This window comes from Prorops nasuta, unplaced genomic scaffold (genome assembly GCF_024137725.1).
Source record: "Prorops nasuta isolate Cenicafe-Biocafe unplaced genomic scaffold, Cenicafe_Pnas_1.2 PNAS00022, whole genome shotgun sequence".
NCBI lineage: Eukaryota > Metazoa > Arthropoda > Insecta > Hymenoptera > Bethylidae > Prorops > Prorops nasuta.
The window spans coordinates 397562-424735 of record NW_027116819.1 but is presented as its reverse complement, the minus strand read 5'-3'; the positions used below and the strand labels follow the sequence as shown (position 1 = coordinate 424735).

Here is a 27174-nt window from a genome sequence, read left to right as displayed (position 1 = left end):
AACGTTACGTTAGAGTTATAGAAAAATTAAAGAGGTGGGCTTGAAAATAATTCAATGATTTATTTATGAATTTATCCACGTAATAACTTATATAACTACCATTATTTAAATAAATAATTTTTATACGATGCTACATTAAACCAACTTATTTTTGCACTAGAAGTAGCACGTTGCACTCCAAAGTCTCGCTTATAAATTTCCTTTCGTTCTCTTTCCTCTCGATATTTATATCCGAAATGACTAACATTTTGATTACTACCCTTTCTTCTCTCTCCCAATTTCGCAGCATTGTAAAATTACAAACAATTTCATTGACGAAATTTTTGTAAAATATTCACAATCTAACGCAACTCTAATGATATCTATTATCTCGAAAGACTAACGTTTAGTAATATTACCAAACCAATGTATAATAAGCCAAAATATTCTTAATAACAAGTGTTAAAATTAATGATGTTTAATGATACTATTCGTTTTAATGATCAACTTGTCAATGGAAATATATAGTATATAGTAGAGTAGTACAACAATATTTCATCTTCATATGATACAATCAGTGAAGAATGTAAATTTTATTTACACAACTATTCGGGAGAATAAAATTAATCATTAATTCATAATTATGATTGTGATAGAGTAGTAGCAATAGTGGCGGTGATGACGTGGTGTGCTAATTATAGTAGTATAATAGTAGTAGAATAGTAGCAGTAAAAGTAGTAATAGTAACAATATCTGTAATTTCTTTTCTTCTCACTCTTTCGTTCTTACTTTAATTTTCATGCACAGACTTGAGTTCTTTTATCTGTTTGATCAGGTATGCCTTTTCGTCGTTAAATTGTTCGTCCTCGGAGCGGTCCGTGTGGAAGCGCGTGAGGAATTCAATCAGTTTTTCTTGATTGCGGAGCAATATGTCCAAAATTGGTTTTGGTTTGTTTGGATTCGCGACGAATACCTGAACAATTTAAGAAATTACTCAAGTCTCTTTTATAAAATTTGTGCTTTATCTTCCTATGCTTAGCTGCACTTTACTCTTTTGATGAGTTGAATATATTAATTTATCCTTCTAAATAAAATTAATGTGTAATACAATTTTTCAAATTACCTTAAAAACGTGAAAAGCTTCAAATTGTATATTCCGAGATTTTTCTTTGAGCATATTCATCATCAACTTCAAATTATCTGGATTAGAAATGTATCTTGTCATGACCTAAAATGACAATTAAAATATTGATAAACTTTTCTCTTGATCTTCGTTTCTATTTGATTAATGACATTACCGTAAAATTATGTCTATCCAGCAAGAGTTCTCCCAGTAATTTGAGACTTTGTCTACGGGTAACATAGTTTTCCGAGTTTAATAACCTTTGATAATGAGAAAAGACTTTATCATAATTAACTTCTAAAAATTCGGCGCTGAGAATTTTATGCCTCGTGAGTAGTTCCTAAAAAGTATCCACTTATTAAAAAAGATTTTTTTTATTCTAAACTTCTAAACAGGGATTATAATCTAATTACTTTGAATGTAGAAAAGGCATCTGATGCAATATCAAATGTAGATACTTCAACGTATCTAAAAAAATTATAAAAATCATCAGAGTATATCATAATTTTAGCCAAGGCCTCATATCTTGCACATTCTCGTAGCATTGTACCACAATTTAATGCAATATCCTGGTGTTCATAACTGAGAAAAAAGCAATTTATCAATGTTTCATTTTAAAACGATTCGAACTGTTTTTTACATAATGTTCTTACCCAGACATGAGAGTGAAAAGTATTTCTGGTTTTGTGCAAATGTATTCCACTGTTGGAGACCTGGTCCCAATTTGCCTTCTCAAGATGTTGTTAAATACTTGAGCAACATCTTTTTTTCCCTATAAGAATTATTATTGATTTATCAAAGACATTAATGCAGCCTACTTTGATGGAGATAAAGGGAATTTCTTTTCTCACCTCAAAGTCAATACGACTAAGATTTTGTACCAGCAATAACAACAAATTGCTGTTGTACAATTCTTGCGCTAATTGGGCAACAACAATATCTGCTTGTGGTTCAGTTTCGGCAGTTCCATATAGCATATTCTTGATGTGTACTAAATTCTTACTGACATCTTCCTGTGCCTATAAATAATTTTGTTATATCACTGGCACAGATTAATTATATTACCAATCCTACCTTCTCCACTTTTTTATCACCACGTTCCAGTGCATTTACAGCCTCCTTTAGAGCTTTCACCACCTCAGCCGGACTCTTCTGAGACTTTCCGAACAGAGGCATTTTGTTTATAATGTACAAACCTTACAAAAACATAAGAATATTATTTTAAACTACAAAACTACCTGCAACATGAAAATAAAAGAATTTATGAATTATTAAACGTTTACATGTAAATTTGTCTTTATGCTTTGTAGTTATTAATGGTATCAATATTATTTTTATTATTATTATATCTAACTAACCTAAAAGTGATTATATGAAAGAATAATATTTAGTAATAATTAAACATTAATTTTAGTATTTTGTTTTGACAAGTTTTCTGCTATTATTTGATTATAACTTGCAGGATAAACAAATAAAATAGTAAATCAGGAATATTATTGCGTGAGAGTGAATAAGATTGACGTAATAAAAATAATTTAATGTCGCAATAGGTAAACACTATTAGAACGTAGATTGTTGATAAACGAAAAATAACACTAGTTGTCGAGAGTAAATTGAGAGAATCATTAAGGAATGACAGAGAAAAAAGACGAAAAACAATTATAAAACTTACGAATAGTGTTTAAGTAAAAGTCGAATTAAAACTAAATCTAACCTGTCACAAAGAAACCTATATAATGAAAAAAAATAGCTGCGTGAAAGGCAGAACAATTCTCACCATTCAAGCAAAATCCAAATTCGTTGCTTCTCCTCGAAAATTGATTAGCTGATCGTCGAAGACTATTAAAAAATTAAGGCAAACTAATTTCCATGTATTCCGAGAATAGTAGGCAATATTTTCTATCACAATACAAGAATTTTTCCAGATTCCTCTGATATTTCTGCTACCGTCTTAAATTATCTGTCTGGATCCCCAACGGTGCTGCTCCAAGTGTTAGACATTTATTGGTGAAAATGAAAAAGCATTTTAACAAGATTGCATATTAAAAGTTTCCCTTATCGGAAGATTTCATCGCTCACAAATATATATTCACAGATCTGCACAACTTTCCTTGCTGCAAATGAAATGACATCGAGACGAGATACTCGCACTGACTCGCAGTCTTGCCAACCAAGTCATGTGATTTTAGGCCCGTGTGACAATGAACCCCTCTCCTACGGGGTATGACTTATTATATTCGTTTTAAGTGTAGGACATACTAAATATATGATATTTATACGTACATTTATCATTTAAAGAAACAAATTCACTCAATAAAATGTAAGAAGTAATAAAAACGTTATTTTAAAATTCAAAATTCTGATTACGCGCAGTGATCATAGAATAGAAAACTTTTAGATGGCAGCAGCATGATTCTGCATGATAGTAATTGGAACAATAGAACTGATTCTTGTCGTTGATTGGCTGATTTTGATTGAATGATAAGTTGAGGTAAGCGGACAAGTTGGCCTCACTGCACAGTGCACTATGCAGCAAACAGTGGGAACACTGAAACGCGTCATAGTTTACTTTCATTACTAGGATCACTGCTTCTTCTGTCGAATTTAGGGATGTCCCCTATTTTTCTCTTATATTTGTTAATTGTTATGATTTCTTAAAGCAAGTCTCATTAATTGTTGTATTGATACAATATTTACGTATCTTGTATTTGTCAATTTGTAGTTTTTAAAAGAAGGAATTATTATTTTTACTTTTGTTAACTATGCATATCTTGTGCACAGTGTTTTGAATGTTTATAATGCACAATTGGTAAAAGAGTTTTGTTATTTTTCATTCAGATTTATACTGAAAGAAGATGATTCTATAAAACATACCTAATATATTACATAAAAAGTTTGACCAGAAAAGATATTGCAATAAAAGCTACTATTTAGCATATTTGTAATAATTATAAAACATTTTTAGTGGAAAGTAATTAAATGGAGGAGACTACTTTGCCTGCAAAACGATTACGTATCTCAAATAATTCTGCAAATTCTGTTTTAAAACTACAATTAACAGAATGTATCAGAGAATTTGAGTTACCGCAACAATATCCAAGCATGATGAAAATAGAAAAAGGTAAATCATTGTTAAAACCTGTGATGAGAGGTTATCAGTCTTCTACATCAAATAATAGAGATCACATTAAATTTTGGCAAAGTAAAAAAGTCCATCTAAAAAATCCCAGACTGCAAAAATTAAGAATCAAGGGTAAAGATGGTAGAGATTTAGGAGAATTCAATGTCAAGCTTCTGCCATGTGATGGTAATGTTCTAAAGGGTAAAACAATAACTATGTTAAAACAAATTAAACCAAACCAAATGGAGTGTAAACTTAATAAAAATGAAGATTCACCAATTGCAATGGATGCAAATGTGAAGCTTGAAAATAGGTTGCCCATAATACAGCATATGTCTGAAAACCATATTCCATGTGATGCCATTATGTTGTCTACAGATAAATTAAATTTTAATCAAGAAAAGTTATATGGATCTATAAAAACAATTAAATCATTGAATGCTATTAATGATTCTAAGAATGGGAAGTTACAAAAAGTAACATACAAAGAAAAGCCTAAAGAAATAATTGCATGTCTTAATTTAAAGAGAAATCCAATCATTTTAAAAGGTAACAATAAATTTAAAGCCTCTGCTAGCTCTAGTCAGACTTATGTGGATAAAGTAAACTATCATAGAAATATTCAAAAATCTTTAGTGGTTACTGGTTTAGATAATAATTTGTATGAAACTGATATGATTTCAAAAGAAAATGAAACCTATGAACCAAAAACTGAGTATGTAATAGTGGAAGATAGATGGGCATTAAACAGAAATACAAATAAGAAAAAAAATAATAACTTGAATGGTACAAATGATTGTTTTAAGAAAAACCAAGATCATTACTTGAACAAATCTAATTATACTACGCTGGATCAAATTTCTGATTTAGATATCGCTAAAAGTAACTTTGCTGGAGAGGTACTAATGTTTCAAGGAAGGAGTGAAACTGATATGCATAATGATCTTTTGCCAAATGCAGTACAGATAGAAGAAAATGAAAAGGATAAGGATTTAACAATTTTGGAGAAGGCAATATGTAATATTAATAATTTACAACTGAGAAGAGAAGCTTTAAAAATTTTAACTGATTGGAGTACCAATACAAAGATGTCTCGGTCATTTGTTTGTAAACCAAACTTGAATCTTATCAATGACACAATAAAAGAGACTGAAGAATTTAGACGTTCTGAAACTGATACATTTGTTAATTTAAAATCTAATGAAGGAAAGGAAGGAACAAGAAACAATGATAATATGCCATTGAATACTAGGTACAAGTTAAAAGGTCAAAATTTGCCATTGGAAAATCATAGTTCAGGTTTAGAATTGCTTGATAGTGTGTTTGATGTATCCCCTTCTGATGATGTACGCAAAATTAAACAAGTTTTTAATCAAGCAAGTAAGATATGTCAAATCATATCCAAACAGTTGTGCAAAGATTTCAATAGTTTAAAAGAATGGGATGACAATGGCTTATTGAATATACATAAAGCAGTGATGAATAATCATGAAGCTGATGTCAGAAGGTATATACTGATACTTGAGGCATATAATGAAACTGTTGATATTTTAACTAAAAGTGGAATGGTGAGTATATTATTATAGTAGTTTAGCATATTATGAAATAGTTCTTATTCTTCTATGAATTTCTTCCAGACCAGTCTGGAATTGGCAATACAATATTCTGCATCCGATTCAATAATAAAATTATTGTTGAGCAAAGGAGCACAGCCTGTATTGTTAAAAGCAGCTCATGAGTCTGCCTTAATAATTGCTTGCAAAAAAAAATCTCACTTAATACCAGAATTGATAAAACATGTTTCAAATCCTGCATTATTAAACCAAATGGATGCTACAGGTAACATTTAAAAATTATATTGGAATTGAAATTAATCAGTTTTCTAGCATTTTGTCAATGAGGTGAATAAGGTAAATTACTAATATTTAACTGATAATTTTTTAGGTTTTGCACCACTACATTACTGTGCCCAACTTGGATGTATAAATGGATTGTCATGTTTAATAAAAGCAGGAGCTAATATTAATTTGAAAGACAAGCGATCTGGACGAACAGCCCTTTTTCATGCTTTAGAAAACAAATTTCTAGATGCAGCGCAAATTTTGAAAGAATTTAAAGCCAGGACTGATATTACAAATTATGCAGGACAAACAGTAATGTGCTTAGTAGACAACATTAAAGATTTGTCATTTGTAACATCATGGAGCATTCAAAAATAAATGGTTTACTGAGAATTTAATTATAAATTGCATATATATCTACTGTGTATTGGTATAATTGAAAGATTATAGTTAAAATGTAATGTTATCTTCCACAAATTCATTAATATTATAGGTTCTATAAAATAAATTTTTTAAACATACTAATAAACTTAACATATTATTTTTCCATTCTGGTTAAACCATGATCACCTAGAGTTGTCATTTATAACTCTAGATACTTTAGATTTATTAAAATCAAAACTAATGCTATTAAAAGAGGTTTTATCAAAATGATGTAATTTATTATATATAATATATTAATATCATAAAAACTCATTAAGTTTTCTTAAAATATACTTAAAAGAGGACAATGTCCGAGAAAAAAGGGACGGAATAACAAACCGACGCTCGCCTAATTAAAAAATATACAGAGTGGCTCGATAATTATTTGAATTTTAATATTTTTACATTAAAATGCCTTAGAGAAAACCTTGTAGATGATTTCGAGTTTTTCAAAACAAAATATATCTAATATTATTTGACGAAATATTTACAGGTTTGTTTCAACACCAAGAAAGCCCATTCGTGAAATCGTCAAAATTCTGCACAGAATTTGAGGTAAAACTGCGGCACAGAAATTTGATCGTTTCATGAAAGGTTTTTACAGATTCTTCGTGATGTTGGATCAAATACTACAATTAATTCATAGAATCTCAGTGTGAACAAAAATGATTTAGAGTATTTGCCGTTATATATATACAAGCAAATACCATGTAGTCGATTAGATGAAATGATAATTGGTATAGTGCTAAAAAGTTCCCAAAAGCAAATACAAGAGGATATAATAAAAAAAATTGGAGGCTCCACTTACAAAATCCACAATAACCTTCAAACTTCTGAGGGGTTCCCACATTTACGTACAAAAATTATTACTATATTATAGGCTGTGCTTTGTACTATTTAATTTTTATTACAAAATATGTATTTTATATCTTCTAAATGTGTAAATATTCAAATGTAAATAGCTATTGGGAAATCCTAATAGTAATCGCAGAGTTTCAACATATGTCGTTTACGTTTATAACGATAAATAAAAGGTGCATATTGCGGAAATAATTTCGTATAACATATGGATTATTGAGAAGCCAAATGATCCTACATAATAATCCTAGTTTTGGTTTATGAATAATTTATAGAGGATACCATTATATAATAGACTTAGAAGACAATTCTTTTTTTCTTTGGCACATATTAAGCTATATAAAGATTGTTTTGTTCTAATATCATTCACAAACATTTTCTTTTAATTGTAGGTATTTGGAATAACAGGTTCCAATCTGCCTAATATATACAGTAAATAAATAGATAAGGTCCAACAAATATATAAAAAAATATTTGTTTTGTTTTCTAGCTTATACTAAAAAACTATTAACTAAAGTATTTTGCTTTCAATAGTTTTAACATTAAAAATGGGTCTTTACTTTGAACTTTAGGATAATACACATTAAAATCATATTGTTGTAGCTTATTTAAATAACTTTCAATACATACCATTGGAAGAAAAATTAGAACTAAATCACTGTTACTTTTCTTCATAAGCAGATGTACCTAAAATTTTTTAAGGCTTTTAAATTAATGTAAAACTTTTAATGAGATTAATAACTAGTACCTTATCTAAATGTAGCTTTGCATTGCTAGCAACATCAAAAATTACATCGCTTAATGATTTGTTGAATTTGCCTTGTAAAACTGCTTCGGATGAAACACCATGCTTCAATAAAATATCTTGAGGCAAACAAATTTCTCTTCTTAAACAATTATAAGGAATTGATCTGATCAAATTTGTAATACCATGAGCCTTCCCTAAATGACTAGCAATATGGTCTGCATTCACATTTGTTATCTCCGCAGCCTCAAGCAACAAATAATAAATAGATGATACTGTTTGCTCTGCATAATTTTCAATTGCTCTCATGTCTGGTAAAATATTTAAATCATTTAATTTTTGTAAACGAGCATCAATAAGACGTTGGAAATAATATTTGGAGAGTTTGTGCTTTCTTAATATCTATAAAAATAGAATTAAATTACATATTTTTGACATAGTTTGAGCAATGTAAGAACTTGTTAATATTTCCAAATACTCTATACAGCTCCACTGCTACTGGGCTTGAAGGTGGAGACCCGTCATATATTTTATTCAGAGCATCTTTCCAAAATTGAAATCTCATAGCTCCTAATGTATCATTTGTAATTTGATCCGGTATCTGTGCGATTTCTACATTAAAAGCTCTTATAGCGAAACCGGCAGCCAAAATTCGTTCGGGCAGTAGTAATGAGCACAAAAAATTCTCATAATCTTTTTTCCTAAAAAGAAATCAAAATTAATTATTAATATTTTTCATTTGGTACACTAAAAAATATTGATCTGTTACAATACATATACCTTACTAGATCTAAACAATAATCTGTAGTATTTGGTGCAAGTGCAGTTGTGGCATACCTACAATTCATTAAAGTTTTATATGCTTGAAGCACACAATGTTTATTCATAATATTCATATTCATAATGAATGAGTATTGATAGATCATATTTTGATGGTAACTGTAGGTAGGAAATGGAACCGGCATACAGTAGTGATGGTAGACGATGGGAATTTTGTACCCTCACTTTTATTCTTATCGCCTGTTTTATTTAGGAATAATAGTCAGAGTAGAAGTTCCAAACTCCCACTGTTTATCATCATTGGTGCACAAAAAATAGAAGTCCCCGCACTCCTAACCCCTCATTACTTTCGATGGAAGCTAATTAGTCATGGCCAATAGGCATTCTTTAACCAGAATCTAATAATGCTGAGCCCATACTTATCAAAAGCCGGTAATGAGAAGTATTGATCGAATCGTCAGATTTTAAACTTCCGAAATTTGAGATATAGTGAGATCAAAAAACAAATTTGAAAAAAAAACGATAGATAACACTAAGTAACGCATTTACGTAATCTTGGTAAGCAAGGATCTGGAAATAAATATGAACCGAATTAAAGAAAAGGAAATAAAGGATCGGAGTTGAATGAGAAACTTCGCAACAAGTCAAAAATTTTATCTAATAAAAACCTTGATTCTTTTTGCTATTAGTTTACATTCTTTAATATAAATTCAATTTTATAGATTGCAAAATATAATTCACATAATTATTGCATTTGCAATTTAATCGATAATATAATGTGAATATAGACAATAGCGAAAAAACATAAATTTAAGGGAAACCATCATCATCTTCTTCGGCCATTTCCTTTGCCAGCTCCAAATCCTGCTGTTCTCTCTCACGTCTCTCTTCTGCAGATTCTAAATCTTTTCCATATGATTTTGGTGGATATCTCATTGCTTTTACACTCTGGTTATGCAAATCCAAGCAAAAGGTAATACGCTGATGAAAAGCAAGCAATGGTTCTCTGGTGCAATAAATATCTGTTGTTTCTTTGCTACGCATGTAACCATTCTCAGGATCCAAAGTAGCTTCTATAACTCCATCCCTGATTGCTTTGGCTACAATAAACTCCGCATCAACGCCAGAATCCAGTCCCAGCTTACGGGCAATATCTGCTGGTGATATTCGGGAATAAGACAATCCAATACAACGAATTGCTGTTTTTATTACATTATGCCTCAATCTCAAGATTAATGTAAAAGTGTGATCTGATCTGAACTGAGGACCAAAATATTCTAACACTTCTCCAAATCTTTGCAAATTACCAAGTCTAACTGCTTGCGTTAATTGAAAGTAAGGTGCTAGAGCACGTCTGAGTGCAGCTTGTCTAAATATTTGTCGCTCAGGAATATCTCCCAACAGAAGTTCAACGGTAACTGCTAATTTTTGTACAGTTTGTCTGAATCCAATTGCAGTAGTTTGAGGTGCTTTCCTCATAGCTTGTACTAAATACTTATGAGCATCAGAGTATTCAAGTCTAGCAGCCTTTATTCTACCCAAGTAATATAAAAATCTGGCCCATTCATTATTGCTAGCAGATTCAGGAAATGTAGATTTGAGGACCAATTTATCAGCCTGATCATATAAATTGTAATGAAGATAATTACGTAACAAGCAATTGATCAATACTGCTTGTCCCTCAAAATCATTACGAAGAGTAGCAGTTCTCAATCTAAGATGTAAAAATCCTCTAATTTTATCTAACTGATTAGTTAGCTCATAGGCTCTTGAATGATAAAAATAACATTTAGCTGCTATCAGATCTATGGTTCTACGGTTTTGTGCTATAATTTTTTGCACCAATGCTTCTGAGCATTGCACAGCATCATTGTACTTCTTAGTATCTATTAGCCTTACAAGAACCAAAAGATGAATATAAGCATCAATTTCAGGTAACAGAGGAGTTGCTGAGCTTCTGAATCTTTGAATTGCTGCTTGTGTATCTTCCAGATCCATGGGCTCCTCTACCCATGCCAGTAATGTCTCACGCTCAATAGCAGATTTGGTATAGAATCCACCAATTATTCCCCTCAAAACTATTGGGTTTAATTTACGACGAATATTTGGCAATGCTCTAAGAGCACGCAAAATAAAACGAGGCTCTTTGTTTTGAACAGCCTTTTCTATTTGTCTGGTATGCTCTCTCAAATCATGAATAGTTACAAGATCAATATCTTTCTTCTCTCCAACATCTCCTTCTCCATTTTGGCCTTCGCTACTTGTCACTTCAACTTCCATAGCCTCAACATTTCTACCACCCAGAACACCCATTGCTTTTTCTTCCTTACCTATAGAATTGAAAATTTTAATTTCATTAAAATTCTGTTCGTTTTACAGCGTTGTCTAGGTAATTGTGACATTTTTATATTACATGTTCTAAGTATACAATAATAAACGTTTTGTCTATTAATATTTCAGTTAGGATTCAAAGATATTTTATGATAATTATTGTTGATACTAACCTGTTTTACGTAAGAGAGAAGATATTAATATTTGTTTAGAAGACTATTAAATCGTATATGAGATGAAAGATCTGTAAATCAGTCACAAATTTGGAGCGATTGCAGTCTCATCGTTCTACACTCTACCTACACTCTACAGGGTATAGACTAGTCTTTCTTCAGCGTTTGCAATTTCGATTGGCAATTGGATTTCGATTCGGATTGGTTAGCTGCAGGATCTAACTGACAGCTAAATCAGTACAGTAACATACACTGATCGGCATGTATGCCGCCCCTTGATGAATTTGGGAACCGCGTTACAAGGCCGCTCAAGCTCATCATCAATTACTGATTACTCTCAAGAGGAAAATACGCAAGTATACATTTTGGATTAAAAAACTTTGAATAATAAAATTAAACATTCTTTTAAGTAAAAATGTATGTAGAAAGGCGCTTTTCCGTCTTGAGTTACTGATGGTGAGGGACTCTTATAACGCAGTTCTTAAATGCATTCAAGGGCGTCATTGACATACAAAGACCCTACCGTCCCTACCATACATGCCGGTGCCACCGGTCACTTGGGCTACGTGTATCCGTTAACGGGATCCCTCACGCGTGCTTTACCAACAGTACAAGTCAATAAACAATTCGTTTAATAAAAGTCAAATGCGAAGCAAATTGCAAAAACGGGCTTCTTTATGACAAGGTGCCAATTCTAACGAGTCAATCGAGCTTAAAAAAACTCAAATCGGATGAAGAATAACGCTTTACCACTGTCCCGCGTTCTTGAAGTGGAAATAACCAAAAGTAACCTCTCTTCAAGAACGCTGCACAATGGTACAGCGTTATTTTTCAACCAATTTGAGTGTTTTTAAGTTCGTTTGACTCGTTATGACTGGCACATTGTCCATGAAACGCCCGATTGTTCAATTTGCTTCGCATTTGAATTTTATTAAACTAATTGTTTATTGACTTGTACTGTCGGTAAAGCACGCGTGAGGGATCCCGCGTTTGTATACATATTACATACATGTCTGTAGCTGTAGTTTACATGTGATACATACATGTCCCACATCCGGTGTGCATAAGGGTCGACGTTCGCAAATGCAATGCTGAAAACCTAAGAAATCGAAGCCAAAAAAGCAGTGATCATTTTAAATAGACAATAATTTTACGTAAAAATTATAAATTATCACATAACTTATGTAGTTTTTATTCAGAGTATCTTCATTTCGAGTTTCCAAACATGAAATCTGCTAGTTTGGCTTCAATTTCTTAGGTTTCCAGATTGCATTTTCGAACGTTTCACCGACCCTAGCAATTTAAATCAATCTCCCACTCCCGGCACTCCCGCCTTCACTCACTTCACTATTCCCGTCCTTCCGAATCTCCGCACACTTGTCTCCAACTTTCCGTGTAGTATAATTCAAAATGTCGAACTTGGCAACGCTGACTGCTACGAGCAATAGCCCTAATATAATATGGTATCAAACGGACATATCAGTTTTTCTACGAATCATGGTATGTGACATTAAAAATTATTTTTTAGAAGTGAAAAATGATCGGCTTTTATTTAGGTATGAATAAGCTCTTAATTTATATAGGCATTTGGAAACGTAAGAATTGAAAAAAAGAAATTTACTTTACAGCGCAACTGTTGATGGTAAAGAGTATTATGTTTGCTTATATCTGTTTGGAACAGTCTTACCAGAAAGAACAAGACACAGGAATGTAGGAAGTGAGATTAAAATAACTTTAGAGAAATCATTTAAATGTAAGTACAAGCAAATTTCTTAATTCTTTAATATTTAAGAGTGCACTTAAGTTTGTGATTAATTATAGGGTTAGATTGGTTAAGATTGCAAGAGAGCAAGGAAAAAAATATTTTCATTTCGCATGATGCAGATCACGTACAAGAAACAAATTATGAAATTAATAGATACAGAATATCCTATGGTAAGTAGGATGTTAGATTTCAAGAGGCAAGATATTTTTATGTTTTAATCTATTTTAGATTATGAAAACTTTTCGGAATACAAACGCTTACACAATATAGATCAAATAATGCCAGAAAGTGCTTTAGATGATTCTTGTGATTCTGAGGATGAGATCATGGACGAAATTCTTGTATAAATCACTTATATCCTTTTTATATTAATACATTGCTATTTACATTACAAAAATGATTAAGACTAGGAATGTAATTATATATTAGAATAATTTAAATAAGGTAGATCTAATAGACGTATAAGGGTCCAATGATATTAGTCAAATGCACAGGAGAGTTGCTTGTTAAACGTGATTGGTTTTACATACATAAACCAAAGTTATATTAATCAGTAAAAAAACAGTAGTTTGTATGTGTAAGATATTAGAACTTTGTTATAAGTGTAATAGAGATCTAATAATAATAACAAATATAATTATTATTATTTTTTAATAGTAGTGGTTAAAGTATCAATGACATTATAAACTTAACAATTTATTTGTTTTATAAAATGATCTCTATTTGATTCTGAGCATCTTTTAAAACTGGATCAACCAAAGATATGAGGAATAAAGTATATTTTGATATAACTGCAATGGAGAAAATGTGCTTACCCATAAGACTCTTAATGTAATAATGGTAACGAACAATGGTAAACACTGCACTTCTTGATCTTACTTAAATTAACAGCCCTCCAACGATAAACGCTGATTGATGTTCTCAACTCTTATTTTCATTTCTCTAAGTACGTCTTCGGCAAGATTATCCACGTTGGTATAGCGTACTTTAAAAAAGTTGAAAATGTCTATAAGATACTCAATAACCTGGTCTCTAAAATAATGACAAGTAGAGTGTAAGCTTCCTTCTGGGCCCAAAAATCCCCACACTAAGAGAGGAGTTGTTTGTTCAGAAATTGAATAGAAATGTGCCAAAAAACCTTTGTCGTACTTGAGCATTTGCCGCTTACTCATTAGAACCGACCATACTGCCGTCCCGATGGCCTAAAAGTATATAAGTAAATAATAACTGATTCAAGAGCTTATACTAATATTATATAATGAAAATTTCAGTAGATTTTCAATTAAGTCAGGATTTTTTCTTAAACGAGTGAATCGAGAAATTGGAGCACCAATCTTCGCAAAAAGATAGTAGCGTCTCTTGATAATAAAGAAATATAGTAAATACGACAGTGTCATAACTCAGAAAAAGTTGGTTTTTAAATGAACGCAATTAAAATATAGATTAGCTATACAGGATGAGGCACACACCCAACAAATCCTAATAGCATAGGAACATTGACGTAAAAAAATATTATCTCGTTAACCATAAGAGATATCAATTTTTATAAAGAACCTTTTCAGACTATGCTAAATGCACTAAGAGAAAGGTCTTATGCAAAAATGTAATGTCCTTTAGAGTTAAATAGAAATATAACAATTTTTGCGTTCTAGCTCTGTGGGGCATCACAAGTGCCTCACCTTATATATTTTCGAGGCAGGAAGCATTTAGATTTGCTTATTTTTAATCTTGAAACTATAAGATTCTAGCTTTTAAAGCTAATAATATATATACGAAGAATTTCATTCTATTCCAGTATTTTTTTTGTGTTATGACGTTTTCCTGACTTATAAAATAAAATAATGAAAATCAATGGTGAATCATGCTAACAGTTTCTCTGAAGCTTGCCGAAATCCACCTATTTTGTAAAATAGCTTTAATTGAAGAGGGTGGTTTCTCTACTTCTTCAAATGCATCCAAAAGTATAAAATCAATGAAAACGTCGTAAAAACTTATGCATTTCACTCCTCGCGCAGATAATTCCTCTTGCATAATTTCCCGACTGTTAGGATCTTGGAGAAATTCTATCATTCTTTCATAATGCAGAAGGTAATCTTTCGGATCCTATAAGCAAAAAGGTTTTATATTAAAATATTTACAAATGATGAAGCAGTAATAATCTTACCCTATCTGCGAACATAATTAAATCGGTAATAACTTGACGACCGATATCAACAATCCATTCGAACGCAGTGGACACGCTAAATAATTTGGTATATGCTTGCCGCAAACAATGAACTTTTGCTAGATACTCTACGTCGGATCCACATTTCACCAATTCCGTGTGTAGACGCCTAAAATGGTTTATTTTGCAACAGCTTTTCCCTCCTCATGTCTCCTCTCTTTTAGCGGTTAATTTTCTCAGGCAACTCACCTACATGGTATTCCCCGATCTTCGTAATGCTTTAAAGCAGCATGATAAAGTTTTTGTTTCTCAATATGCGGGAAGAATTCCGAAAACTCTTCAAATTCCCGCAGGTCGGCTACCTACGAGTATGCCGATAAGCTTAAAAAATATTCATCTTTTAATGGATTTTAATTGGGATTAATGGAATTTAATAAGAACTTACGCCGTCTCGTGCGGATTCGAATGATTCAGGCGAAGAGGCGGCGTCGGCCTTCTCTCTATTCGACGTACGACTTTCGATGTTCGACTGCTTATAGCTCTCCTCACTGCTGTCATCGTCATTTCGGAATAAGACTGAATGCTAGAAATTCAGATTTATATACATAGATTTTTCTATTTCTATTTAATATGCTCGAATACATATACTCGCGTGGCGTAGCTGCCATGACGCCGGCCTGTTTTTGCCTGCTTGCTCGCTCACTTGCCTGCATGTGCATGCATGAATCAACACAGTCATTTCTAATTTATATCTGTCCGTTAGGTCAAGTGGCTCACTGCAATAATTGCACGATCGAGTGTGAGCGCGAGTGAGCTAATATTTAAATTGAATTAATTTTGCTGCATTTTTTGCTTTTTCGTTCGTTCGTTCGTGCTTTTGCTAACGAGAGACGGACAACGATCCGAGATCAGTTGCTTGTTTACATAATTTGACCGACCTGGGAGCTTCTTTACCAAATTACCTGATCGATAAATAACATTTCAGCATGGCTCTTGATTTCATAACCCAGATCCAGCAATTCCTGAACATCGTGAGTAAAAGCAGCGTCTGCTTTTGAGGGTAACGCAAGTGCATCGTTTCCAAGTGCCGAACTAAATGCGGTGAGAGCATCTTCCCAACAGTAGAGTGCTTTCTCCAGTGCTTCCAAACCTGTATAAACGAAAGAGACAGGAGCATATTATATTGTATATCATATAATATTATTACACTAAAAAACCAATAAATGCCGTTACTAAGTATCGATACCCTTGCAGCCTATTTACTTTTTTGAAAGAATCGAGCGAGAAGAATCGAATGTAGCGAAGTATAAGAGAATATTGTAGTGGGGAGAAGGAGTGATCCTTGGAGGGATGGGAAAATATATGGAGGGGTCGCCCGTTGCGCCGCCTGGTCGGTCGGTCGGTTGGGTTTGACTGGGTTGGGTTTGGTTGGTCGACGTCGACGCGCTTACTTTACTGGCTGGTTTCTTCCTTGTTGTTCGTTCGGTCGTTCGCGACGGACGACGTTGTTCAGTCGGTTCAGTACTGTCGCCGTCACCTATAGGTCGCCCTGTCGGCCGTCTAGTCGGCTCTCGATTCACTACACTTTAAGTGGTACTAGAGTGTTCGCTCGCTTCGGTTTAGTTGAATTTAGTCGAATTGGTTGGTCCGTTTACCGTTAATCGTACATAATTACGTAGTCGCTATCGCTTACCTTCTATTCTCCTTAACCGTTACCCTTTCCTTCTACTCTTCACACTACTCAATTCCACTCCTTTCTTCCTACTTTCCTCTCTATCACAATTAACACCATTGTCCTTGTCTGCTTACTCGGCTAGTGATCAGGGCTGTCATTTTTAATTGTTTCGAATATTTTGTATGCCCTTTCGTGTAGTAGAGATGTTTGTAGCTGTACACGCATATAGTACTCTTAACAATGTGACAAGTTAAACACACTCTCAATTAAGAAGGTATACTGTATTACAAAGACATACCGGATAAGTGTTAAAGGCAGTCAAAGCTTGTCACGGTCGGCTGAATCTATCTCTAGGTTATTTCGACATTTACCAATTGTAAGTACAGTTTTTTTCCTTTTCCAGGCGTCTTACAAAAATGCTACATATTATCACTTCAATAATGGAGGATTGATCAATATTTCAAATCGCGAAATACGGAATAAAAAGTTTCGCATAGGCAAAAGTAACGCATAACGTTGCCTTTACTTGGAATGAATTAATAGTGTGTAGGCTACTTTGCACGGCCTTTTTTCTATTTTTACTGATTCCCGCTCGTTTCTAGCAAGTAGTTTAGTAATTAAGTATAATATCCTCTTTTAAAATGTTCGATCCAATTCCGCTAGAGGTCAGCTTCAAGTTCAAAAGTCTTATAGTTTGAAGGAGCAGAACGCTACCGGAATCTCGATTCTCGAATAATAGAACAGCGCAATGAACGAAACGGCAAATCGATCGAGGTATCTGCTCTCTATGGGCCGTTTTTAGTACCGAACACCGGTGAACTTGGGAACTTGACGAGTGTTCGCGCGCATTTTCCATCTGCAGCTGATTCCTAAAAATCTCATTAATAACTGTTAACGTTCATCGTAACCAATCAAATGAACAAATATGAACAAAATGTAAGTAAATAAAAATAAAGGTAGAAGAAAATACAAAACTATGCACACTTTATAGAGCCTTCTTGCCACGTGCTCCATTCCGAGAAATCCAACCACAGCTCGCCTGACAAAAAATCACAACTCTGCTAAACTAAATACCTAGTCAATTGTGTGCGTCGTGTGTTTATAAATCAATTCAGTAATCGGTAGTCGTTCTCCCATTTGGTTAAGCAAGTGTGTGGCAGCTCTTATTGCACAAATCACCATTGATAATTCTCATCCGGCTAACTTGTCAATCAGCCGGTAGATAGTAAAGTACTTAAACTAACAGGGGGACATTGACAATATCGTTGTCCAATCGTTTTCTTATTGCATTTGTTGAATCTACACATATACTAAAAGGATCTATCCCAGCTTTTAACGAGAAAACAAATAAACATATTCATGCGTTATTGCGTATCGTCGTATAAGCTTCTCATTGTCTTTACTATACAGGGTGTTCGTACCCGGTAAAGGGATGGTCAAGTCGCAAACTCTGGAAAGAACGACCAATTCTGCAAAGAAAACTTATACAATTTTTTAATATGGTTAGTATTAAGCAGTTACGTAATAATGTTTGTAGGCTATTGACCGAACAAATTTATAACTAGACTAATTTTCATCTAACTTGAAAAATATTAGCAATATAAGAACAAGTTAGTAGAATTTATTAGCATTATTATTATATCTATAAAAGCTCTTACAAATTTCTTTAATACTATTATTTACCTAGCTGCATTATAGTTGATACAGACTTCTGGATTAAACATTTTATGTAAATAAAAAAATAATAGTAATATTAAAAAATTATAATAAGAGAGTTTTCTTTTCAAAATTGGTCACTCTTTTTAAAGTTTTCAGCTCGACCATCCTTAATGGAGCACCCTGTATATATAGAGTTGCTATAGGCAAGGGGGGGGGGCACGCATCAAGATCAATTCATGTAAATGTGTATCTCTATATCTATTAGATAATTGGCAATACCCCATGGAGGATGGCCTCGATAAGCTTAATAAAAATGACATCATTTATAGACGCGTTCTGCTTTTCCATAAATTAATTCATACTGATGCCATTACTAATTGATTACAGAAAGTTTAGAGCACGCAAATGAGAGAGCAGAAAATAACGCAAGTACCCTTGAAAAACAGCGACTGCACCGTATTAAGAAAATGCGCGTGTGAGCAAGAAAGAGAGACTCGCCGGTTAACCCACAGTCACAACTACGATTCGAAGAATCAAGGCAAAACACAGCAAATATTTCGTTTCTTTTCGATAACTTAATCAAATTCAAGAACTCTGTCCTTTCCATTTTATAAACATGGTGAAAGAGAAGAATTTCATTAAATGATGAGTATCAAGTCTCGTGGGCCTTGAAAAAATATTATCATTGAGACACGCGAGATGACGTTATGTTATGTCACTCGTTAAAAATTTTCTTGTCTGATGAAGGGCTCGTCGCAACAATACCATTTCCAGCTTGGGTTTCGTTTGAGTAAACTTTTAGCGGGAGGTAAAAACTTTTAATTGAAATTAATGACACTTGTGAAATTTGGCGCATCATAGCCAAAGCCAATGAGGTCCTATCGATTTTTCCGACTGCATTGTCAGTCCGTTACCATGATAACACCCCGCCACCGGGGCGCTGCTGAGAGTGCTGACTCCTATGTACGTATTTCTCGTTACAATCTTGAGTGAGCACACGCTACACGCAGCAAGACGTTTCGGTGCGACAACACCGGGCTTGTGCAACAATGGACATTTGAGAATTCTGCTTTCTTCCATATTTAGAGCGGAGACTTTCCTTTCCGTCTTTATTTCCTCGTAGACTTGACTCAATATTAAACCGTGGTTTGAAAATAGAGAGATGATGCATGGCCCCACCATCCCATCTCTTTCCATTCACCTGGATGAGAGACGGCCGACTACCGATCGATAAGCGGCTTGACTGTGGAGGTCACCGCGTGCTATTCCCTGCGCACTCTGTTACATCATTTTTCTTACTATACAATCAAACAGCTAACAACAACCAGTTCCAACCGTCTACTGCATTTTTTTATTCTACTGCGCTTTACTCTCATTCCTTGCTTTTCTACAAGGTCCTATGTAGACTTGCTTGCACTAGCAAATTCACACATCCACATATATGATGGGGGGGGGGGGGGGGGTTGAAAGATGAACAAGAATGCGAGCGATTACTGCAAGCTGAGAATGCGTGGAAACGGATAGGCTGTAGAACCGTTATACTGATCCACGTTTGCACCTACACAAATGCTTTCTTCTAATTATTACATAACTATTTTCTCACACTAATGCCATTTGATAAAATAAAATTTAAAGTGTAATGTATTCGACAAAGATTGTCGAGCATTTTTACAAAATTAGATAAGAAATCATGTATTATTAGGTAGATAGGAATTTTCAATGTAACGAAAAATCGTTGATTAGAATAATAGCAATGGCTTGACCTTTAGAGGACCAGAAAAGCTAAATATAAACGTTAAGACTAGTCGATTTGTCTATCCTATTACCGTGTTTTAAATTATATTATAAAATGACTAAATTACTACACGAAGAAAAATAATTTTAAAAAATATATACAGGATATAGAATGTCAAGTGAAAATTATTTTTCAAAGAGTGTAAACTACTATGAATTAAGAGGGTAAATACTTAAAATTTATATAAAATCTAATTTGTATGTGCTATATTTGGAGATGACGAAAACTGTTGAAACACACTGCTCTAAAATTATTATTTTTTACACAGTCTTTACCGTGCTTGAGCGGAAAAGCTAAATATAGGTGGTAACCACGAAGGGCCTGTAAATAGACATATCAATGGATAATTAAGCTGGATTTCGGGTTAATTCCGAATATTGGTTTTGGTGCAAAATTAACCGGTCCTCTAAAGTCAAAGTGTGTGTAGAGTTTTGATCCTCACTGCAGTATACCATATGCAAAGCGTGTGTAGACTGGTCAGTGATCTATAACCGATGATGATGCTGTACCCACGGCAAAGTATGTGCTACTAGAGCAGACTTAGAATGGATAATGGTTTGATTACAGATGAGCTGGCTGAAGAGTTGTCTCGGATTGGTCCTGTTCAGCGGTGTATTTGTGCTGCTGGCTAGAGCAGATAACAGTGTGCACATTTTATCCAAGTATACCCAGTTGGTCACGTCAAGTACCCTCAATTGGCTGCCACAAAATCATTATGACCGCTCGAGAGATATCGTTATCGGAGGCTTCGAGAATACGGAAAATGAAGGTAGCTCAACTTGGCTTTGCTCTCTCAAGTTTTCTTCTCTTCGTTTCTGTTTCCTTTGTCCTTGCATCTCTAGCTGCACGATAACTTAAAAAGAAAAGAGAAGGGTGATAAAAATGTAGAAAACAATTGATTAAAGAAATTCTGCTACAGAGGAAGCGACGAACGGCAACGTGGCAAGATCCGAGCAAAAGAGCAAACCGTTATTCGTGTGCCGAGTGCTGCATATGGGCGTTTGGGTCTCCGGAAGACAGAGAGAGGGGGAGAATCTTTGCACCGTATCTATCCATGGCAATGTGCATTCCTACGAAAAATACGACCTCTTGGAGAACGTGGATACCGCGGCCAGAGTGAGCTGGGTCTACTGGGACAAATTTCAAGGTCAACCAGCAGTAGGGGCTGTAGCCACTGATACTAGTATGTTCGTGGCTCGATATAACCAAAAGGATTCCCTCAAATACACCCACTACATTGGGACCCTCAACACCGATGCAGGTCTTGGCACGATCGTTTACGTTAAGGATGTAAGGAAAACACACACACACACACGCGCGCAAAAACAGTAGAATCAATGTAGTTAAGAATTTGGTAAGATTTTAGCCTTTGCTTGCACCGAATTTTAGGATGGCACAGAGGGATCTTCGGAAGAGGGTGAGGTGCTGGTAGAAACAGAGCCGATACGGTACGAGCTGCTACCGGTGAAATTGGATTGGTCCAAGAAGCGGATCGTCAAGCAAAAAGCTCAGATAATGGAAGAGGCCACCATCAGCAACACTGGCTTTGCTCCGGCAGTGATGGCAGAGGCTTTTGCATTTAACTACAATTACTCCATGTACTGGGGTCAAGGTCATGCGATCCTCAAAGGCTTGAACACGTCCATCAGTCTGCACAATGGTACAACCTTGCCCAATATCGTTTGGGGCACCGAGGAAAGAGAGAACAGGACTGCTGTGAAAACGTGAGTATATATGTATACTTTGATCATGATGACTGCAGCTATTTATATTGAAGTCGTCATTCTCCTCTTTAATTATAATCGACCATTCTGTATTTTAGGGTAGAGATCTGGCTGGAACCAGGCGTGGGTGTAAATCTTACGCTTAGAGCAAATTATAGCGTAATTGAAGTACCTTATACAGCAAAGTTGGTATCTCATTACGAGGATGGTGATACTAAGGCTCGTTCGATCAGTGGTATCCGTCGTGAGGAAACTATGACAGATATTATCCATGAGTTTGGTCCCATTTATTATCTGAGTAATTTCAGTTTAGTCCCAAGCACCACTATGCTACCAATTGTCCAGCCAACGACAAGTACCACCACCACAACAGTCACCACTAGAATCCCTCCGAATACCAGGAGTACAACTATTGCCTCTACGACTATTCCAATTGCAGAAATTAAGCAAAGCAAAAGGCCTGAAACTATAAAAGAGGCTGATCAAGATGAGAATAAAATAATTTCATCCAAGAAAGTCGATAGCAATATGCAAAGGGACGATGGGGGTCCTATGTCTTTAAAGAACAAAAGTCCAGGCTCCTCTGCATACGCGCTTAGATCTCTCAACCCTCTCATCATCTTAGGCATTTTATCGACTATCTTTTGGAGGATTACATAAATACTAGTTCGCCGATACACTACCAATGGCAATAGTAATATATTTGTAGAGCTCTAATCTATGACAAAAAAACAACAACAAAATTTTAATCTTGAAAATATTGCTGTAATCTCATGTTTAACGGCTATGGCTGAAGGAGGGTTCTTTAGCTAAGATCGTTAATTATCAGTAGCCGTTAAACCGAACCTGAAACGCGCCTGCCTTTCTCATGAAATCTTCATATATATATATAAAAAATATATTTACAAATATATTATTAAAAACACCGGTATACATAAAAATTACCTTTCTTATCAATACTCTGTCCTAGCCATTTCCATTGTCACACACAGTACACATGCATGCGCGCGCTATAAACTTGTTTCAAGAAAATATGTATTGTAATACTACGATGAGCCAGTCTCATCATGATTGTCAAGTACAAGCAACCAACGTATACGCTAAAATGTCCATTGTTACTTTAGTATGGACGATTAGCGAAGAGATGTAAGATCTCTTTAAACAGCCTGAAATGATCTAGAGAGATTATACAAACTTTTAGATTTCACTTTACCCCAAAGTTCTTTTTAAGAGGAGTATGCCAAGAAGTTATCATTTTAAACTAGCCTTTAGTTTAATAAGAATGAGAGTGAGAGCAAAATAGATAATATATATAGATAGAAGTAAAGATAAAAGATAAAAGAGAGAGAGAGAGAGAGAGAGAGAGAGAGAGAGAGAGAGAGAGAGAGAGAGAGAAGGGGGGGGGGGTAAGAAAGAAGGATTATTAGAAGATAGTTTGCGAGTCAGATGCAGTTATATTTTTGAAATTGCTGTATTATTTAAATAATTCTAAAATTTATAAGAATTGCACATAAATAAGGTATGCAAATATTTTTCGTAAATCAAGAAGCCTTAAAATAGGATTGTCATTAAGGTTTCACATTTTGCTTTCATTGAATTTCCATTAAATAAATTTAGGCATGTAAATCCAGCTACAATTAGACTTATAAAGCAGAGTATGACTTTTTCTATACTATATCCAGTAATTCTGTTTTTATTAACAGGCAAAAGTTTTTATATGTGGCTAATATTAATATATATATATATATATATATATATATGTATATATATAATTGTTAATTTCAAAAATATGAAATCGTAAGTTCTTTCAATATCCCCAATTCTTCATACGAAAATTATAAAAAGAAAGCAAACGATATATGTCAATAAAGATATCACTAACCAAGCATACAAATTTTGCTTTTTAAGTGTTAATTATTTATAAATATTCTTTCTTACCAATATTGATATTTACAGCAAATTCAGAAAGCTTTATGCAACTAAATTATTCTTGTCATATAAAGGGTGTCCCATTTTAAAACATCCACTTAGATATCTATCAAGTTACGGCCGTTATAAAAAAGCCATAATTTAAAAGTTTGTTGATTTATGAAAAAGGCTCTAAAACGATATCATTCGCTTGATTTTGAAACGTCATTGAAAGGTTACACGATGGCCGGTTTTTTTTTCTTTTTTTTTTAATGAGACACTGCTTATTTTTATATATTCTTGTAGCTCTGTCTGAGCTTTCCTAATTACTATTAATGTCCGATATAATACATGCGTCTGTGAGGTATTTAAATTTTAAATTGTAAATAGGTATGTGTTGACTAAATTGGTGTACATGAGTGAAACAGCACATTTAAATATGTATAAGAAAAAGATATTTAAAAATATATAAAATGTAGCGTATAAAATTTAAAGATGTATGCACACAACACCATTGTGTGTGGATATTTTTTTTAATACATTTTTTACCTTCTATCTGACTTAAGCTTCCTGAAAGCAAATTTTTCGAAAAATTACATTAGTGATAATACGCTCCGTAATTATAACGACAAAATGTTTTCATTTTAAATAAATGTAACAACTATTTAAATTTTTTCATTTATTCTTAGAACTACATAGCAGTTTTATAAACCAAAGTATTTAAATTAATTTTTCGAAGAAAATACGGAAAAATCTTTGAAAAATTAATGAAAATATTTTAATTCATAAAATTTCGGCGTGGCTCTTAATAACAAAGAAAACATGATAAAATCAAACTTATTTCTTCGGCTTATTTAAAATATAAACAAAATTCGTCAGAATAGTTTTTGCTTAGGTATAGAGCGTACGATCTGTTTTTAATTACTAAAAAAATTAGCTTCTAAGAAGTTAGGGTCAAAGAGATCAAAAAGCTATTAATCAAAAATGTTTTCAGTGATATTGTGCATACACTTTCAAATTTTAGCTGCATATCATTTGTACACCAAGTATATGTATTAAAAATGTATTAAAGTACATACACACACATATTTAAATACACAAGAATTGGCCAAAATAAGATATATATATATATATATATATATTTATATATTACAGAATATTTTATTTCCTCAATATCTAATATAATGTAAAAAATATGAGTAATTATATCTTGAGGAAATTAAATACAATCTATACAATATAAAAATGTATTGATATATGATTTTTCAATCATTTCTTGCATATTTTAACCTAAATTTTTCAGATATTTTTTAAATTAATCTGTACGTTTTAAAATCATAAAGCATTATTATGTTTAATGCAAATTATATTTTTTCCATGGATTAAATAGCTATATCTAATTTCAAATGTAAACATCACATAAATGTATCATTTATATGATACATCAATAAAATGTTTAGGAAAGCCCAGGAGATCAGTTGCAAAAGTTAATAACATAAATAGGATGTCATTTAAAAAGATGAAGCTATTTTCATATGACCTTCAAATGATGTTGCAGTTTCAAACTAATTGTATAATCTTATGGCTCCCTTTAAACTAAAAAGCTATTGTATAGGGACTTTCTTCACAAAAGTTGTAAATTTAAATATATTATAGTGGATTTCTTAAAATACAACATCCTATAATTTGTCATAGCACAATTTACTTTCATAATAAAAACAATTTCTGTTTTATAAGGGGCAATAAATGTGTGATAAGAGCTTTTAATTATTCATAATAAAACATTATTTTCTAGCCAAAATGTAATAGTAGATAATAAATAGAAAATAAAAAAATTATAAAGTTTAATATTTCAGGTGAACTAGCAATAAATGGAAAGAGTACTAAATATAATATACGTATACTGAACGAAATTAAAAAATACACTCTCAATGTACTTTTTACGTTTAAATAAGAAACAATTTTTTTTTTATTTCTACAGATTTCCTAATTTTATTTCTACATGCTTAGACTTTATGTATACTAAAATGAAATATTTGGAGTTTTTGTGCTGATCTCTTAAAATATTACTTACCAAGTACACCATATTGCTGTGGAGTAAGTCTTACATCGCCATCCAAGCCACCAGGAATAGAAGAGATTAAAGATACTCGATCGCTTATGTGACTTCTACTGCTAGTTTCACTCCTTCTGGCCCATGAAGCTTGTGATAATGCATCTGTATATAGAAAGAAATTAATAAATTAATAATCAGCAAAGATAAAAGAGCATTTCAATTACTTTATCAAGTAACCAATTTTCATATTTTTTCTAGTATATAATCATCTATCAGTCTTAAATTACCAAAATTAGAATTTTTGGCATTTACTAGTCTCTGCCTTAAGTCTCTGATTGATTTTCTTGATTGGGGCAAAGGATGTCTTCTACGTCTTTTTAAGAATTGTGCCAGGCCTCCTAATATCAATGAACTGCTTGTCAAACAGATAATAACAATCTGAAAAATATTAAATCTTTAATCATTCTAACATAATAGAAAGTTTCAAAACTGTTACATATGCAACATTAGTATCAAATTTAACATTATATAAGCCTATTTATAAAAAACCATTTTTTCATGATATAAAAATAAAAACATGAATGCAAGTTGAAGTAATAGAGTCCATTCATTTTTATCTAAAAAATAAAACTCCTTTGCTACACTAACCTTTTGTGTCCTACTTAGATTAACGCCAGGTATTCGAATTAAATACCGTGTATATAATATCTCAAAGAAATTTCCTAAATGGAAAAGAGTCATTATTAATTTATTTTATAATTGAGAGATATTTCAAACCAACGCTAGCAGTGGCTAGCACAATCATTAAAAGGCAAAGGCATAACTAGTATACAACTTGGTAACTGGCTAAACTTTGGGTTTGTGGACAATATTTGCGAGGCCGATTGGACTGGCTAGGCCTCACGTGTGGTCCCGGACATTTTCTATAAAATTGAGTAATGTTGTATAAAGGTTGCTTGTTCTGACTTTTTGATAAACTTAACCTAAATAATAAATTTATCAATAGAATATTAAATTAACTTAAACAAAATCAATGAAGTGCGATGACAAGTAC

The 27174-nt window shown here is 33.1% G+C and overlaps 7 protein-coding genes across 13 annotated transcripts; 3 read left to right on the top strand and 4 right to left on the bottom strand.

The window, feature by feature from the left end:
* Window positions 1-40: 40 nt before the first annotated feature.
* On the bottom strand, window positions 41-3260 carry Mo25 (calcium binding protein Mo25). Of its 2 annotated transcripts, none has more exons than XM_066740126.1 (8): window positions 2880-3260; window positions 2177-2340; window positions 1954-2121; window positions 1756-1874; window positions 1516-1684; window positions 1278-1442; window positions 1103-1207; window positions 41-952 (listed from the first exon to the last, which is right to left on the bottom strand). In XM_066740126.1, the coding sequence occupies exons 2-8, from the start codon at window positions 2276-2278 to the stop codon at window positions 770-772; spliced, it is 1011 nt and encodes a 336-aa protein (XP_066596223.1). In that variant the 5' UTR covers window positions 2279-2340; window positions 2880-3260; the 3' UTR covers window positions 41-769. The 2 variants fall into 2 exon arrangements, with proteins under 2 accessions (XP_066596223.1, XP_066596222.1); XM_066740125.1 differs by having other exon boundaries at window positions 2177-2298; window positions 2880-3259.
* A 434-nt stretch (window positions 3261-3694) lies between these two features.
* On the top strand, window positions 3695-6587 carry LOC136781171 (uncharacterized). The gene is made up of 3 exons (XM_066739943.1): window positions 3695-5791; window positions 5861-6062; window positions 6168-6587. Exons 1-3 carry the CDS (start codon window positions 4082-4084, stop codon window positions 6440-6442), a joined length of 2187 nt encoding a protein of 728 aa, XP_066596040.1. The 5' UTR covers window positions 3695-4081; the 3' UTR covers window positions 6443-6587.
* Window positions 6588-6794: 207 nt separating this feature from the next.
* Window positions 6795-9333, bottom strand: sicily (NADH dehydrogenase (ubiquinone) complex I, assembly factor 6 homolog sicily). 2 transcript variants are annotated; one of them, XM_066739945.1, is made up of 4 exons: window positions 8928-9333; window positions 8569-8791; window positions 8094-8492; window positions 6795-8032 (listed from the first exon to the last, which is right to left on the bottom strand). In XM_066739945.1, the coding sequence occupies exons 1-4, from the start codon at window positions 9053-9055 to the stop codon at window positions 7853-7855; spliced, it is 930 nt and encodes a 309-aa protein (XP_066596042.1). In that variant the 5' UTR covers window positions 9056-9333; the 3' UTR covers window positions 6795-7852. The 2 variants fall into 2 exon arrangements, with proteins under 2 accessions (XP_066596042.1, XP_066596041.1); XM_066739944.1 differs by having other exon boundaries at window positions 6797-8032; window positions 8871-9330.
* A 183-nt stretch (window positions 9334-9516) lies between these two features.
* Rpn3 (regulatory particle non-ATPase 3) lies at window positions 9517-11522 on the bottom strand. The gene is made up of 2 exons (XM_066740335.1): window positions 11375-11522; window positions 9517-11200 (listed from the first exon to the last, which is right to left on the bottom strand). Exon 2 carries the CDS (start codon window positions 11181-11183, stop codon window positions 9681-9683), a length of 1503 nt encoding a protein of 500 aa, XP_066596432.1. The 5' UTR covers window positions 11184-11200; window positions 11375-11522; the 3' UTR covers window positions 9517-9680.
* A 143-nt stretch (window positions 11523-11665) lies between these two features.
* LOC136781429 (prostaglandin E synthase 3-like) lies at window positions 11666-13795 on the top strand. Its single transcript, XM_066740339.1, has 5 exons — window positions 11666-12431; window positions 12774-12930; window positions 13003-13127; window positions 13196-13309; window positions 13368-13795. Exons 2-5 carry the CDS (start codon window positions 12785-12787, stop codon window positions 13484-13486), a joined length of 504 nt encoding a protein of 167 aa, XP_066596436.1. The 5' UTR covers window positions 11666-12431; window positions 12774-12784; the 3' UTR covers window positions 13487-13795.
* Window positions 13796-13942: 147 nt separating this feature from the next.
* Miga (mitoguardin) lies at window positions 13943-27162 on the bottom strand. 3 transcript variants are annotated; one of them, XM_066740334.1, is made up of 10 exons: window positions 26769-27162; window positions 26408-26558; window positions 26139-26282; window positions 16266-16453; window positions 15749-15886; window positions 15553-15665; window positions 15304-15472; window positions 15009-15242; window positions 14289-14341; window positions 13943-14171 (listed from the first exon to the last, which is right to left on the bottom strand). In XM_066740334.1, exons 1-10 carry the CDS (start codon window positions 26859-26861, stop codon window positions 14024-14026), a joined length of 1431 nt encoding a protein of 476 aa, XP_066596431.1. In that variant the 5' UTR covers window positions 26862-27162; the 3' UTR covers window positions 13943-14023. The 3 variants fall into 3 exon arrangements, with proteins under 3 accessions (XP_066596431.1, XP_066596429.1, XP_066596430.1); XM_066740332.1 differs by having other exon boundaries at window positions 13943-14341; window positions 26769-27158; XM_066740333.1 differs by lacking the exons at window positions 26139-26282; window positions 26408-26558; window positions 26769-27162 and adding an exon at window positions 19552-19954 and having other exon boundaries at window positions 13943-14341.
* Window positions 16689-26157, top strand: uzip (unzipped). 3 transcript variants are annotated; one of them, XM_066740338.1, is made up of 5 exons: window positions 16689-16944; window positions 21000-21201; window positions 21352-21722; window positions 21822-22156; window positions 22255-26157. In XM_066740338.1, the coding sequence occupies exons 2-5, from the start codon at window positions 21000-21002 to the stop codon at window positions 22814-22816; spliced, it is 1470 nt and encodes a 489-aa protein (XP_066596435.1). In that variant the 5' UTR covers window positions 16689-16944; the 3' UTR covers window positions 22817-26157. The 3 variants fall into 3 exon arrangements, with proteins under 3 accessions (XP_066596435.1, XP_066596434.1, XP_066596433.1); XM_066740337.1 differs by having other exon boundaries at window positions 16691-17354; XM_066740336.1 differs by lacking the exon at window positions 16689-16944 and adding an exon at window positions 17436-17914.
* Window positions 27163-27174: the final 12 nt, after the last annotated feature.

Excerpts from the sequence above, each read along its gene's own strand:
- Mo25 (XM_066740126.1), bottom strand. The coding sequence starts at position 2,278 with ATGCCTCTGTTCGGAAAGTCTCAGAAGAGTCCGGCTGAGGTGGTGAAA. Across the intron at positions 2,122-2,176 it reads GTGATAAAAAAGTGGAGAAG|GCACAGGAAGATGTCAGTAA; the intron begins GTAGGATTGGTA and ends AATTATTTATAG. Across the intron at positions 1,685-1,755 it reads CTTTTCACTCTCATGTCTGG|TTATGAACACCAGGATATTG; the intron begins GTAAGAACATTA and ends CTTTTTTCTCAG.
- Rpn3 (XM_066740335.1), bottom strand. The coding sequence starts at position 11,183 with ATGGGTGTTCTGGGTGGTAGAAATGTTGAGGCTATGGAAGTTGAAGTG.
- LOC136781429 (XM_066740339.1), top strand. The coding sequence starts at position 12,785 with ATGTCGAACTTGGCAACGCTGACTGCTACGAGCAATAGCCCTAATATA. Across the intron at positions 12,931-13,002 it reads AATGATCGGCTTTTATTTAG|CGCAACTGTTGATGGTAAAG; the intron begins GTATGAATAAGC and ends TTTACTTTACAG. Across the intron at positions 13,128-13,195 it reads TTTAGAGAAATCATTTAAAT|GGTTAGATTGGTTAAGATTG; the intron begins GTAAGTACAAGC and ends GATTAATTATAG.
- sicily (XM_066739944.1), bottom strand. The coding sequence starts at position 9,055 with ATGCCGGTTCCATTTCCTACCTACAGTTACCATCAAAATATGATCTAT. Across the intron at positions 8,493-8,568 it reads TAGCAGTGGAGCTGTATAGA|ATATTAAGAAAGCACAAACT; the intron begins GTATTTGGAAAT and ends CTATTTTTATAG. Across the intron at positions 8,033-8,093 it reads CAAAGCTACATTTAGATAAG|GTACATCTGCTTATGAAGAA; the intron begins GTACTAGTTATT and ends AAAAAATTTTAG.
- LOC136781171 (XM_066739943.1), top strand. The coding sequence starts at position 4,082 with ATGGAGGAGACTACTTTGCCTGCAAAACGATTACGTATCTCAAATAAT. Across the intron at positions 5,792-5,860 it reads TTTTAACTAAAAGTGGAATG|ACCAGTCTGGAATTGGCAAT; the intron begins GTGAGTATATTA and ends AATTTCTTCCAG. Across the intron at positions 6,063-6,167 it reads AAACCAAATGGATGCTACAG|GTTTTGCACCACTACATTAC; the intron begins GTAACATTTAAA and ends ATAATTTTTTAG.
- Miga (XM_066740332.1), bottom strand. The coding sequence starts at position 26,861 with ATGACTCTTTTCCATTTAGGAAATTTCTTTGAGATATTATATACACGG. Across the intron at positions 26,283-26,407 it reads TGCCAAAAATTCTAATTTTG|ATGCATTATCACAAGCTTCA; the intron begins GTAATTTAAGAC and ends TTCTATATACAG. Across the intron at positions 15,887-16,265 it reads AAATGTTATTTATCGATCAG|CATTCAGTCTTATTCCGAAA; the intron begins GTAATTTGGTAA and ends CTGAATTTCTAG.
- uzip (XM_066740336.1), top strand. The coding sequence starts at position 17,894 with ATGAACAAATATGAACAAAAT. Across the intron at positions 17,915-20,999 it reads TGAACAAATATGAACAAAAT|ATGAGCTGGCTGAAGAGTTG; the intron begins GTAAGTAAATAA and ends GTTTGATTACAG. Across the intron at positions 21,723-21,821 it reads CGATCGTTTACGTTAAGGAT|GATGGCACAGAGGGATCTTC; the intron begins GTAAGGAAAACA and ends ACCGAATTTTAG.